Here is a 14,187-nt window from a genome sequence, read left to right as displayed (position 1 = left end):
TGCCTAGTTTGTTCTTAGTTCTAGAGTCTACCTAGAGCCGTGCTATAATATTACTATTATAACTACCCTCTGCGTTTCTTAGAGGTCTATATTATAGCTTATGTAAGCTGTAAATAGACTTAAGATAGTCTTATGTAGGGTGTCGATTGGATAGGAATTATTGCTCTAGTTTCTTAGATTGTCTCTATCGCTAGAGGTCTAAGGAACAGGGACTAATAGCAGGATACTACTGCTTTCTAGGCTAAAGTAGCTCTAGAAAGACTTCTTATCTGCTTAGTAAGCAGCTATATAGTTGCTTCTATAGGCCTAAAAGCCTGAGTCGAAACAGCAGATCGAATAGAGAAGATACAGGTAGAGGTATGCCTCTTTCCGTCTGGCTTCTCTTCTTTCTCTTGCTTAGGTAAGCTGCTTATATAAGCAGTAGCTATAATTATAGCTAGAACTAAGTCTTATAGAGTATATAAAATTCTCTATAGGCTATAAAGAGCCGGGCTCATAACCTGTAAAGAAAGTAGGGGAAGGACTAGACTACTTTCTTCCTAGTCTAGAAGGACCTAGACAAATCTAGACTAGCTTTGTCCAAATAGGAAGCGTATAGCCTAATAGAGGTAAGGTAGGGTTATGTAATATAATAGACAAGTTATTATAACGTACTCTATCACCGAGCTAGTTATATCACTAAACCAGTCAAAATCTCTTGGCGCGCCCAACTTATGTTGCAGCAACTTGAATTACTTGCTATTAAACAGTAATTTAGCGTACTGCGTGCTTTTATTAGATTTAGAATCTTCTTCTATATCTTTCTAACACGTTTGAGCGTTGTGCCCTATGCCTCTACAGTTTCTACAGCGCTGTTAGGCTAACTAGGTCCTTTCTTAAGTACCTGCACCACAAGTCTTCTTTAATGGCTAAGCTGCTACAGACACCTCAGCAGCTACCTGTGATGCTGCTGGGCCATACTTAAGTGTGCTGCTATGCTGAATTTGCTTTTGCTTGCGCGACTTTCTCCTAGTCATGACTGCTAATTGCTCTTTAAGCTTAGTAATGCGAGCAGGTTACAGTGCGTTTTAGTGCAGCATTAATTTACTACCTTTAATAAGCTAAGAGAAGCTAGCCTAGGCTGTAACTAGTAACTAAGTAAAGGAGTTATGTACAAGCTTTAACTAAGACCTAAACTTATGTGTATTGCTTAGAGTCCTTAACTGCTATAGTGTCTCTAGTAGAGGGGGTGCTGGTAGGGTACAGTGTTGCACCTTAAGGCAATCTAACACTACCTGCGCGTTAGTAGGGACTAGCCCTAATGCCTTAAAGGCCTTCTAACAGTTAGCCTTTGTAAACATATTAAGAAACACGTCTCTAAAGGCTAGAAGGAAGCCTTCCTTGTTAATATAGAAGACGCGTTAGCGTGCTAAGTCCTGGACGTGTTGGGAGTACTTGCGCTTTAACAGCAAGAAACAGACCACGTCAAGCAGCTAGAGGATGTGTGACAAGTAAGCTAGCATACAGAGAGTAAGGATCTTGTTATCTAGGCAATAGTCCTTAAAATCCTAGTTAAGGTGGCTCTTATGGCTGTCTAAGATAAGTAGCCTGTATCCCCCTACCTAACGCGCTCTTGTATGCGCGTTAAAATGCTTTAACTACTTAAGGCTAAGCGTGTTGTTTGTCCAGCTATTCTTAGAGACAGAGAGCTTCTAATTGTGTGGTATATCTGTCTCCTTGTACCAGGCAGAGATGTGGATGCGTCCTTTGTAGATGATAAAAGGCAGGGTTGCATATCCAGCAGCGCAGATGCTCTGTATAACTGTAACCTACTCCCAATCGCCTGGCTAAACAAGCTCAGGTTGAGCGCGTCTCTTAGTGCCAGTAACAACCTTCATTAACCCTATCACGCCTATCTAGAACCTAGTCTTATTAAAGTTGTGCATGTTATTATTATAGATGCTATACTTAGCCTTAGTACCCTCTACTAGCATAAACCACGTGTTAATTACCTTAGGATCTTCCTGCAGTATCCTCTGTCTGTCCTTTGCTTAGTTAAACACTATCTTAAGCTAATCTAAATGTGTTAAAAATCTTGTAGCCTAGAGTTTACTAACAGGCTCCCTACTACGCACACCTAACAGTTTATTAGCTATATCTGCCACCTTACACAGCTAAGGCGCAAATCCTTGCAAATTAAGGTTAAGGATATATCAGACAATTGTCTGCTCTTTAGTTGCAGTAAGCTTCTAGTAGTTTGCGCGTATATTGAGTTGAAATAGAGTATTGCTAGCGCGTTTAGAGAGCCTGTGTTGGTTAACATTGAATGCAGCAGCAGCAGCCTGATGGCTCTGAAACTGTCGAGTATTGTAGGCCTAGAGAGTAAGCTACAGTCTCCCTTTGTGTTAAAGTAATACGTTGTGATGTTGTTAAGACATACTGTGAAGTGCGGAGTTGTGTTGGTCTTGGCAGATTTTGACTAGTTTGGTGATATGACTGGCTCGGTGATAGAGTACGTTATTAGATACTAGGTAGAGATTCCTAGGCTAGGTACAGAGCGGACAGAGGGGGGAGAGCCAGAGGTATTTATGCTTCCTCTCCTCTATCTGTATTTCTAAGCAGAACGTTCTAGACTCCTCTAGGTAGGTCTACTTTGTAATCTATGCTTAGTATTGCTGCATATGCAAGCAAGATTACGTAGGTGCATACGTAATCGTATACGTCAGCATCTTACAGAATAGGCTACTCTATTTGTAAGCAGAGGGTCTAGAACATTTCTAGTTACTAAAAATAGAGAACAGCATATCTTAAGAACGAGAGGAGATACAGGCTTTGTAAGCACACCATTCTAATCCTCTCTTCTTGGAGATTACAATAACAATGCTTAGGTAAGCATAGCGCTATACCTAAGAAGGAAATACGCTAGAGAAAGATTATAAGAACAAAGTCTTATAACTTTACAATTACTACTATGTTAATTAAGACAGATCTCCTAAGTAGTAGAAACTAAATAAGATTATTTCTAAACTTATTAAGTTTAAGTATAAGAAAGATATTACCTTTTAAGGGCTACTTTGCACATAAAGTAAGAGCTAATTAAGAACACTAACCCTAAAGCACTTACATACCCCTACCCTAGAAATCCTAGACAATTAACTAGAGGGCTGAGAAATTACTTATATTAAAGTTGTAACGACGCAGGCAAGAAGAGAGATATCCAGAATAGGTGTGAATCCGCTACGAGGCATATGGGAGTGCTGAGATGATAAGAACACCAGGATATATTCTCTACACCTATAGGTCTTGTACAAAAGGATACAGAAAAACTACTCTACAATGCTACAGTTCCTTGCTCCTTATATATGAGGGTTTAGTGGCAGTTTGGTGTGAGCTTATGCCATGCGACAAGGGCCATGGTCATGAGTCGCTAGAACCGTATCCTAGTGGTATCGGGTCACTGTTCGTAGAGCGTTGTTACAAAAGTAGTGCTTAGCGCAGTAAACTAACAGGACGCTGCTAACTATCTACTATAGAAGTTATTTATACTTAACTTAGGTTCTACCTGTTATATTACTAACAACCCTAACTGCGTCTATAGGTTCTAACAGCTATTGCCTAGAGACTTTATATAGGCTAGGAATTCTAGGGTGCTTCTATATCTACTCAACACTAAACAGCAATCACTGCAGCTTAGAGGAGGCATTAGCCTCTAGGTAGCAAGTGACGTGTCCTTTGCTAACAACACTATAGATAGAAAGAGCTCCTAAGGCTACGTAATTAAACTCTTTAGTAGCCTTATTATATAGAAAGTAAACAAGTAGGATATAGTAATAATATTAACAACTAAGGCTAAGCTTCTTGCTCTTACATAGGTTGTAAAAGAAGCACTCTTTATCTTAAGGCTCTTGTGCAAACTACATGTTAATATAGGTGTAACCTGTTTTATCAGTGAGCGCCCCACCTCAGTGAGCGCCCCACGAACACCAGCAAAGCGCATGCGCGACACTCAACGCGTAATGTCTCAACAACCACAACCTCACAAGCCCTATACTGAAGCTGACGTGCAGCTTGCCCTCTCTAACATTAAATGCGACCAGATTACGAGCCTGCAACGTGCTGAGGCAGTCTACAGCGTTCCTTGTAGGACAATACAATAACAACGTGACAGGAAGCCCTCTAGACGCGACTGCAAGCCTAGATTAAAGCGCCTAACAAAGCTAGAAGAGGAGGTGATTCTGCAGTGTATACTTGACGAGAACCTACGTGGAGTACCGCCCTTGAAGCTACACGTACAAGATATGGCTGATAGACTGCTGCGCGACTGCAGCGGTGAGCCTGTTAGTAAATGCTGGGTTGACAGGTTTATTAAGTGTACACCTAAGCTGCGCACGCGCTAGACTTGTCTATACAATCACTAGCGAGCTCTCTGCGAAGACCTAGCAATCATTAAGCCCTAGTTCACGCTAGTTTAGAATATAAAGGCAAAGTATAGTATTGTAGACAATAACATGTACAACTTTAACAAGTCTAGCTTCCTAATAGGCAAGATATCTTTATAACTTATTGTGACAGGCATAGAGAAACCTAGGAAAGCGAAGAAGCTTTAGCCTAGTAATTGCGAGTAGACTATGTTAATACAGGGCGTCAGCGCAACAGGGCGTGTTATCCTACCCTTCCTTATCTTTGCTAGCAAGGTTCTTATCTCTAACTAGTTTACTAAGGACCTCCTACACAATTAGGTTATTTAAGTAAGCCTAACAGGCTAGACAAACAACAATCTAGCGCTTGCCTGGCTTAATTACTTTAATACGCATGCAAGGCCTGTAGGAGCGTATAGGCTGCTAATTATTAACAGCCACAAGAGCTATTGCTTAATAGATTTCTAGGATTGCTGCAAGGAGAAGAAGATTATTGCCCTCTGTATGCCTCCACACTCGTTGCACCTCCTGCAGCTGCTTAATGTCGCCTGTTTCTCGCCATTGAAGCGCGCGTATAGTAATCAGATCTCAGCCTTAGCACGCAATTGCATTAACCACATTAGCAAACAGACCTTCTTACTAGCCTTTAAAGTAGCTTTTAAGAAGGCGTTTATAAGAGAGAATGCTTGCGCAGGGTTTTAAGGCGCTAGATTGTCTCTACATAATCCACAGGCTGTGTTATCAAAGCTGGATGTGCAGCTGCGTACGCAAACTCCACCACAGCAAGTTAACGCCGCTTAGGAGGCGAAAACACCACGCAACGCTAAAGAAATAGAGGCGCAATTAACACTAGTTTAAAACAGGATAAAAATCTATTAAGGGTCTCTAGCAAGTTCACTTAATAAGCAGGTGCGGCAGCTAACAAAAGGCGCGCAGCAGATAGCTTATAAGATAGTGTTAATGCGCGCAGAGATAGTGCGCCTTAATACTGCTACTAAAGCAGCAATAAAGTGTAAAAGTTGCAAGAGACGCTATGTCTAGGCAGAGGAGACATTAACAGTTAGCGAGGTATCAGACTTAATTGCTGAAAGGGAGGGTGGCAGATGTGAGGAGGGTAAGGAGCTGGCGAAGAGGGTGCGCGCAGGGCGACGCTGTGGCTGTTGCGGTGAGATTAGGCACAACTCTTGCACCTGCAAGGTAGAAATTAAGGATATAAATAACAGCAACGCTTCTAAATAATACTATACTGTTGCAAGAGTACAAAATTTGTGTTGTGGTGCTAAGCTACGTCGCTGCGCGTACGCCTCGCTGGTGTTCGTGGGGCGCTCACTGAGGTGGGGCGCTCACTGATAAAACAGGTTTTATGCTATTATAATATAATATAATAATAAATAAACAATTAAACTAGTTACTAAGGAAGTGTTGTTACTACATACTAAACTTTAGTATGTAGATATCTATAACTACTAGCTCTAACAGAAGGTAGCTACTAGAAAGATTATTATAGAATATATCTAGTCTGCAAGCATAATAGCAGACAGACTTATAAAGGTACTCCTATTAAATAAGTAGGAAGGTTTCCTCTAGCAACTTAGTCTAGTAAACAGGGAGTTAATAGAAGTGCTAAACAGCGTGCCTCTAGACAAGATTTAAGAATAAATTAAGGACCTTACACGCGTATAAATAGTTAGCTTAAAGAGTTTCTAAGCTAAAGGGGGTGTGTTAGATAAGAGCAAGCAGTAAGAGGTTGGATCTGCGCAATTAAGCAGGGACCTGTCGCGCAGCCAATCAGCAGCTGCCAGGTCGATTAAGCGAGACCTGGCAACCCCTGATTGGCCCGCACACAGGCGGCCGCGAACAGCGCTAATTCCCCCCCACTTCAATCCTGTAGCAACCAGCACAACGCCACGGCGCAGACACCATCGCCACGATCATCAATAAATCATCATACCACCTAAGATCTCGTTAAGCACATACTCTGGCTAACAGTGCGAGCATCTGACACCTCTATAGGCTATTTGCAAGTATGAATTAAATAGATTTGTTAAGGAGTGGCTGCAGGCAGAGGTCTGCAGACTTTTATGTCCTCTGTGCAGAGGTTACACAATTAGTCAAGATTGAGACCTCCTGACTGGGGGTACAGCTGGGCAGGCACCTCCTCTCGGAGGTTGGCCGAGGCCGGCGAGCGCCGAGGCGCTACCATCGGGCCTAGCCCGTTACAACAACTATATATTAACTTAGTAACAAGGTAGAATTATTCTTACTTTTTAGGCCTATACCTTAGGACAATTTAAGAGCGTACAGAGCGCTGCTGCTGCCTTTAATGTACCTTTCTAGAGGCTCTCTAATTAGCTAAATAAAAATATATTTTAATAAGAAGCACTACCTAATAGCTAGAAGCTCTCTGTAAAAGAAGAGCAAATAATTGTATAATACATCCTTAACCTTATTTCGCGCGGATTTGCCCCCTAGCTGTGTAAGGTAGTGGATATTGCAGACAAACTATTAGCTATACGTGGTTGGTTGGTTGGTTGAGTGGTATTCATTTTACGTCTAGTTGATGGGGACGAGGTCCGCCATCGCGCCTCCCGAAGGGCATATACGACGTGCTAAGCTATGGAATTACAGTGCTGACACACTACCTTAGAAAGCATTTCTTGCCTGCGTGGGCATTGCTACCATTTCAGAGCTTCAGCTCCCCTTCCAGTTGGGGAGACTGAGCAGTGTATATACATTAGGGTGGATCCCTCGTGTGTGTTTAGAGGCCGGTCAGTGCCTGAGCTATACGTGGTGGGACACCTATTGGCAAGAACTGGGCTGAGCGATTTTTGTCGCCTACAAAGGAGCTTAAGATAGCTTTTAATTAAGCAAAGGACTGTTAGAGAATACTCTAGGAAGATCTAGAGGTAATTAGCGCGTAGTTTCAGCTTGTACAGGAGACAAAAGACAAGTATAGGGTCCTAGATAAGGATATCTACAACTTTAATAAGACTAGCTTTTAGATAGGAGTAATTAGCTTAATAAAGGTTCTCACAGGCTTAGAGAAGCGTATAAGGCTAAACCTCATTTAGCCAGGTAATTAGGAGTGGGTTACAGTTATCTAGAGCATCTGCGCTGCTAGGTATGCAACCCCACCTTTCATTATCTACAAGGGGCGTGTGTAACGGTCTAGACTCTAAAGCTAAGAAGAGCTAGAGCTAGCCGGTTACACTAGCTAAGCCGGCTTGGCTTAAGCTAGATATATACTATCTACGCAGTTAACTAGACGTCTAGTTAACTTGTGCATGCTTTTTAGCAAAAGTTGTTAGGAAGTAGATATCCTTTATCGGCCTTTGGCCAGACTACTACAGTGCCTGCCTAGCTGTATCCCTAGTCAGGAGGTCCTAATCTTAACTAATTATAGCACCTCTGCACAGAGGTTATAAAAGTCTGCAGACCTCTGCCTGCAGCTACCCCTTAACAAATCTATTTAATTCACACTTGCAAATAGCCCGCAGAGGCCAGTTCCTTACATCTAATGCCTCCTTTACTGACAACTTTGAGATGCGCCGAAGCTCTTAAGGATACGTATTTCAGCTATTTAGCATGACTGTTGACTGGAAGTCAACACTTCAATGCACTGTCACGAAATTAATAGCAGAAGCAGAGCTTCTTGCTCTTTCACTTGCTAGATTAAAGATAGAACTTTGAAGCTTAGCTAGACGCCTATTATTTAGTGCGACAACTAACGTACTCTATCACCGAGCTGGTCATATCACCGAACTAGTCACTTAAAATCCTACCAAAAAACACAGAAACCATACCCCTGCATCTTAATAACTACTTAATAGAATCTTCTAAAAACTTTAGAATAGAGCTGTATCTATACTAATAAAACTATTTAAAAGTCTTAGACTAATAGCTAGTATAGATGTTGAGATAGCCTACAGCTACCCCTGTATTTTAGTATCTTCTAAACAACATCTGCAATATAGGGCTAAGCACTCTAAGACTTTTAAACAGTCTTATTAGTATAGATGCAGCTCTATTCTGAAGTTTTTAGAAGATTCTGTTAAGTAGTTATTGAGATGCAGGGGTATGGTTTCTGTGTTTTTTGGTGGGATTTTAAGTGACTGGTTTGGTGATATGACCGGCTCGGTGATAGAGTACGTTAACAGACTGTAGGCGTAATCACAAAGGAGCAGGACAAGCTTAGTACTAAGCTTAAACACGTTAATATTTATTAGAACTAGATCTGCTAAGGGGTTAAGCAGAATTAACTCCACATCCACTAGAGGCCTACAAGATAGATTCCTGCTAACAGCATAACGAACATTCTTTATTGTTAGAACCATATTAAACTTATACAGCAAATACAGTTTATAGACGTTCACTTAAAGGCTTGTAAGATAGAGAATAATAGCTGAGAGGTATATCCATACATTGCAAATTAACTACAGGGTGAGGGGGCGTGTAGCAGTTAAGAGGAGAAGCAGATCACGTGTTGTTAGCAGTGGTCTGGTACTGCTTCGTCATATTGTTGAGCACCTCTTACCTCAGCCGCATCACAAACACGTCATCAAAACAGACCCCGCAGCGAGCCTTGAGAGAAAAGATACAAGCAGAACAAGAAAACAGAACAACACAATACACTCGTTTATACATTTGCCGTTGATACCGCAACAGTTTTTTATCAAGAAGATAAATAGTGTTCAGTTCACTGCGCGATTCTAGGGAATGTCGGACAAGAAACATTTAGGAGCATGCTGATATGCGCCAGTGTCACAGTTCACGTGTCAAGCTCGATCAAGAACACCAGCTTCATTACAATGGACCCAGACTACGAAACTGTTGCGGCTCTTACTGGATCCAGGTACACTACGGTGAATTAAGTCCGGATAAGAACATCGTATACGACCAACGCCACAGAGACACATATCAAGCACCAATCTTGCTCTCCAAAAACGCTGGGCCCGCGTTGGCTGCGTCGTCGTCATAAGAGAAGTGGGCGCTAGTGATGAGGAGGGTACCATCGCAGACAAGATCTCCGTCTGCACAGAAGACCTTGAGTCTATCCGACGGGTAGTTGGGAATGCCACCATCGTTCTGCTTATTCTGAGTGTAGCCGAAGAGGACAGTTCCAATCGCTTGGTTGCGAACGGCGGCGGTCACGTCTGTCAAGGCAGCGGCGATCAGAGCAGAGCCCTGACTGAGCAGATGTCAGCTTTTTCGTCTAGTAACAGAGGGAGAGCACGAACGAGTAGCCTCCGGTGACGGTCTTGGAATTAGGGCATTTGCTATTTGCCAGGTTGAGCAGGCGGACACCCTCTGCGATGGCAGCGGCGGACGTCCCTCGGGACAAAAGGTTGTCTGCAAGGGTGGCGTCATATGGGCCACCGACGCCTTGGACCCAGATATTTGCGGCGCCATAGTTGCTCTCGAGGGCATTGCCAAGGGATACACCTAAGGGGCCCTGTGGAGTGATCAGAGGATTGTCGTGGGATCAGGCGGTTCGAACTTGGAACAACACCTACCAAATTACCATCCTCAGTACTTCCTCGGGCGAAGATTAAGATAGCCTTCGGGCATGCGGAAGAGCTGCCGTCTTCGAGCTCCGTACTGGTTGTGCTAAGCTGGCGAGCTTGAAGCTTAATCGCCGCAGACTCGGTGACGATGATAGGAGAGGCAGCGGTCAAGCCAGCGAGAAGGGTGATGGCAAAGGATTTCATGTTGAACTTCAGATTGGTAGCAAAGCAAATGTAGGATAGATGAAGAGTGGTAGATTGAGTTGAAGGGAGGGAGTGTTTTGTATCTAAGGACACGGGGTTGCCAAAATTATTGACCAACCCTGCTCATCAAATTTCTTCGGAGTTTGGCCAATTTGATATCCTAGCGGGGAGCTGAATTCAGGCGGTGCTGCAGTTTTGCAAGGGGTCACATTTTAATCCTGGGTTAAAGATCTGATTCTCTGGGACTCCCTTGGTGAGTCTATGATCGCACGTAGCTTGATTGGATACCTGCTCCTTACCAGTTGTGATATCTGTGTCGAGTCCCGGCCTGCGAACCAATAGTTGCGTATCAGACCCCAGTACTCTAATGTATAAGATCGAGCACAAGTACCACGGGCGCATCCAAATTTCAGTCACGATGCTCGTCCCTAGGAGGAAGGTGGTTTATTTTGAGTAACCCATCTTGGAAGACGCTGACGAAAAGCAAGCTTGTGGATTTTAGGCTTAATACCTCTTTCCAGTATGTGTTCGGTCCGACTGCGAATACTAGGGCTTTGGATTTCTGCTTCGTTGATCAAACTACTGATGGAGTTGTTAAAACGACGGACATAAGCACTATCAGTTTTTGATGTGAAAGTTAAGTGATATTCCTCCGGACTGGCTGCTGCGGGGTGAAATTGTCCCGTAAAAGTGGAATACTTAGACTCGGATGTTCGCCAAAAGTAGCGATTTACTCCTTTGATGGCGCGTAAGCACCCCGCAATCACCCCGCAGATGTCGGGAGCTGAGACAGGTACCGGCTACAGTGGAGCATCTCCGGTACTTGCATGCAGGTACGACTATATGTGGTTAAAGATCGCAAACAAGCATGCGCTCCAACCTCCGCTAGTTAATGAAGCTTCCATAACGCGCGTCTCCCGCGCAGTGGTCCTCGTCTACGTGTTAGTATCGACCGAGTGGCAGGTAAGCCTCGAAGATTCTCGAGTCACGATCTGGATGGTATAAACAATACAGTAAGCAACCAGCACAGTTCCTGCCCACGCTGGACAACATGGGAAGCCTCACAACGGAGCTAGCAGATGTTGCATCTGTAGGTCAGCAAGGTCCTTCGCGCCTTGGGTGCATCAACCCTGCACACCACGTCCGCACTTAAAATATTAAACCCCACCAAGTGGCCGGAGAAGTTAAGCTTTCGCCAGCATTGTCCCGCGTGTCAAGCAAAGTTACCTCGGCAGACGGTGAATTACCTATCAGTACCGGAACATGCTCCGGGCAAGCAATTGACAGTCTATCAGGGGTTGCCGCATATACACGCCTGTGTGGTCACCTCACGCCTTCTAGATCCATCGCCTTCTCGGCGGGACTGCTACCGTAACCGGTAGGTACCGTGGCCGCGCGCCCGATGAGCCAGTTCAGCCAATGAGCCACCCCAACGAGATATTGACAAGAGAAAAATGAAGCTGTAGAGCCACACCTAAAAGATGTTGTTGCGAGAAGTGTTCGTGTATTGCTATATAGAGCCTTGCGCTTCAATTATGCTATTTATATTTGGCTGGTAACCGCAAGTTGCGGCCTATCGCAGTGATTTTGGGTGGGGGAGACGCAGCTAACGTGCACGGCCTCGTAGTGCACACCGGCGCGTAATGCACACCCCACCAACATTGACGCCTACTTTGCACCCCCCATAACTCAACACCACGATGCCGCTAGAAGAAGCCCTTGCAGAGCTAGATACTTTAGGACCTGACAATACACTTTCGTACCAAGCTCTTGCCAAAAAACATGGTTGTTGCCGCTCAACTTTAACGCGCTGCCACCACAGCGTATGCGCGTCGCGTGAACACAAGGCAAAAGACTAGCTAGTTCTCTACCCACGCGATAAGGTAGAGATTGTACAGTACGTTAAATTGCTTACAGAGAGACACCTTATGCCTACAAGAAAGGTTCTTGTAAGAATAATCACGCCTCTGTGCAGGTGGCTGCCAAGCAATTAATAGATTTCTTGCTTCCTTTATTGTTACCCCAACAAACTCCTCACCGCCTGGTCAGCGCCTATGGAGAAGCAGCGTCACGACGCTGCTTTATATGATTCCTTTCGCCTCTATTTTGATCTCCTGCACAGTACAATAAAGCAGCATGCAATAGAGGTGGAGAACACGTACAATATAGATGAGAAGGGCTTTATAATTAGAGTGATTAGAAAGAGCGTTAGAATTTTTAACAAGAAGCTCTTTAGACTCTAGAGATTCAAGCTAGCATCTTATAATAGCAACAGGAAGTGGGTGACAGTAGTAGGAGTAGTAGGAGCTAATAGTTTTGCGTTGCTGCCTGCAGTTATTTTCCCTTTATCTTCCCTTACTGTGCAACACAGCTAGTTAAAGGAATTTAAAGCTAAGAAAGACTGCGTGCACTTTAGTACCTTACTAAATAGCTAGATAAATAATGCCCTTAGACTTACCTAGCTTAAGCAGGTGTTTGATCGCTATACTAGAGTTAGAGCGCAAGGGAAGTACTGACTCTTGATCCTTGATGGTCATGGTAGCCACGTTACAAAGGCTTTTATTGAGTACGCTCATGCCAACAAGATTCTGGTACTTCTATTCCCTCCGCATGCTACTCACGCGCTTCAGCCGCTTGATGTAGCGTGCTTTAGGTCGTTGGCGCATCACTACTCTGAAGAGCTCCTTCATCGCGGCCACACTACTGAGGGGTGGGCGCCTGTAGCTCAGAGCGACTTCTTCCCACTCTTCTGGGCAGCGTGGAAGAAGACCTTCACTAAAGACCTTATAGAAGAGGCCTTTAGGTGCACTAGGATCTACCTACTAGATGCCGACGTTGTCCTTGAGAGTTTTAAAAATACAACACTAAAGTCGCCTAGCACAACCCTAGAGCTGACTAGGCTTAAGCCTGCACTAGAACTACCTAGTTAGCGCAAGACTTAAAGGCTACTTAACTGTGCAAGAGAAGAGGATAAGTCTAGTGCTAATAAGGCACTTAATTAAGCGCTTTACTAACTCTATGTGTAATTAGAGGTTGTTTAACACAGAGTTACAGGCCTAGAAGAGGCTCTAAGTATAAATAAGAAGAAGAAGAGGAAGTAAAAGGTACTACCTTTACAACCTATTAATAGTAATAATAGTAGTAGTGTAGTCTTATAGAGTCCTTCACGCATTAAGCACGCAAAGCAAGAACTTTAGGCAAAAGAGGACCTTAAGCGTGCTGTAGAGGCAGTAAAAGCTACTAAGAAGGAGCTTTAACACTAGAAGAAGATTATTTAAGCAAAGGAGAAGAAGGATAAGCGTGTTAAGTAAGAGAAGAAGAAGGTATTAACAGCTAAGGCATAGGCTGCAAAGCGCGCTAAAACTAAGGCTTATAAAGAAGAGGCTTAGTGTAAGAGCAACACAGAAAAAAGTACTTAATTACCTTAACAGGCTAAGAGCAAGGTCTTATAGAAATCTTAGTTAAAAGTAATAAAGAATTGTGGTAGTAGTGCTGCGTAAAGGTGGCGTGTTGCCTATAAGGCGCCCTTACTACTACTACCTACTAAGGCATCTACTAGCTGTACCACGCGTTTTCCTAGAAAACTATAGTAGCTAAAAGTTTTGCAATAGTCTATATAGTAATCTACTAACTTATCTCGCTATACCAGCATTGTGATGTTGCTCAATAACCTCACTTATTTGGGGGTGCAAAAGGTGGTGGGGTGTGCATTACGCGCCGGTGTGCACTACGAGGCCGTGCACGCTAGCAGTGCAGCGTCAACACGACTTCAAGCAGCCACAACACAACAACACTTTGTTAGATTTTTTGCAGCACTGTGTGAGACTTTTCACTTACAGTTGTTGAGCGTATTGTGAGATTTTTGAGCGATTGAAGCGTTGTGTTGCTGCTTTTCGAGCGCTCGTTTGGCAGCCAGCGCTTCAGCTTGTGATTTCTTTGCCTCGCGACGCTCCTCAGCAGCACGCTGTTAAGCTAACTTTGCCTCCTCTTGCTGCTGCTTTTTTTTGTGAGCTGTTGCTGCCGCCTTCGCCTCTCTATCGCAAAAGTTAGAGAGCTATTGCTATGTTGCTGAATCCTCTCTT

At 43.8% G+C, this 14,187-nt stretch overlaps 5 protein-coding genes across 5 annotated transcripts; 3 read left to right on the top strand and 2 right to left on the bottom strand.

The window, feature by feature from the left end:
• Positions 1 to 5,887: 5,887 nt before the first annotated feature.
• Positions 5,888 to 6,381, bottom strand: M421DRAFT_426978 (uncharacterized protein). Its single transcript, XM_033594549.1, has 2 exons — positions 6,316 to 6,381; positions 5,888 to 6,260 (listed from the first exon to the last, which is right to left on the bottom strand). Exons 1-2 carry the CDS (start codon positions 6,330 to 6,332, stop codon positions 6,101 to 6,103), a joined length of 177 nt encoding a protein of 58 aa, XP_033442621.1. The 5' UTR covers positions 6,333 to 6,381; the 3' UTR covers positions 5,888 to 6,100.
• Positions 6,382 to 9,115: 2,734 nt separating this feature from the next.
• M421DRAFT_411776 (carbohydrate esterase family 5 protein) lies at positions 9,116 to 10,105 on the bottom strand (the record flags this gene model as incomplete). The annotated part of the gene is made up of 3 exons (XM_033590417.1): positions 9,116 to 9,585; positions 9,635 to 9,849; positions 9,911 to 10,105. The coding sequence occupies 3 exons, from the start codon at positions 10,103 to 10,105 to the stop codon at positions 9,315 to 9,317; spliced, it is 681 nt and encodes a 226-aa protein (XP_033442620.1). The 3' UTR covers positions 9,116 to 9,314.
• Positions 10,106 to 11,805: 1,700 nt separating this feature from the next.
• On the top strand, positions 11,806 to 12,099 carry M421DRAFT_78497 (uncharacterized protein; the record flags this gene model as incomplete). Its single annotated transcript, XM_033597407.1, has 2 exons — positions 11,806 to 11,941; positions 11,969 to 12,099. The coding sequence occupies 2 exons, from the start codon at positions 11,806 to 11,808 to the stop codon at positions 12,097 to 12,099; spliced, it is 267 nt and encodes an 88-aa protein (XP_033442619.1).
• Positions 12,100 to 12,114: 15 nt separating this feature from the next.
• Positions 12,115 to 12,388, top strand: M421DRAFT_411772 (uncharacterized protein). Its single transcript, XM_033590416.1, has one exon. The coding sequence runs from the start codon at positions 12,160 to 12,162 to the stop codon at positions 12,346 to 12,348; it is 189 nt and encodes a 62-aa protein (XP_033442618.1). The 5' UTR covers positions 12,115 to 12,159; the 3' UTR covers positions 12,349 to 12,388.
• Positions 12,389 to 12,621: 233 nt separating this feature from the next.
• Positions 12,622 to 13,035, top strand: M421DRAFT_411769 (DDE-domain-containing protein; the record flags this gene model as incomplete). The annotated part of the gene is made up of 1 exon (XM_033590415.1): positions 12,622 to 13,035. A coding segment is annotated over one exon (414 nt), but the record flags the coding sequence as incomplete, so codon positions are not given.
• Positions 13,036 to 14,187: the final 1,152 nt, after the last annotated feature.

Source organism: Didymella exigua (assembly GCF_010094145.1).
Source record: "Didymella exigua CBS 183.55 unplaced genomic scaffold M421scaffold_75, whole genome shotgun sequence".
In the NCBI taxonomy this organism is placed as follows: Eukaryota; Fungi; Ascomycota; class Dothideomycetes; order Pleosporales; family Didymellaceae; genus Didymella; species Didymella exigua.
This window is presented reverse-complemented; position numbering and strand designations above follow the sequence as displayed.

Coding starts and splice junctions, on each gene's coding strand:
- M421DRAFT_411772 (XM_033590416.1), top strand. CDS start 12,160: ATGGAGAAGCAGCGTCACGACGCTGCTTTATATGATTCCTTTCGCCTC.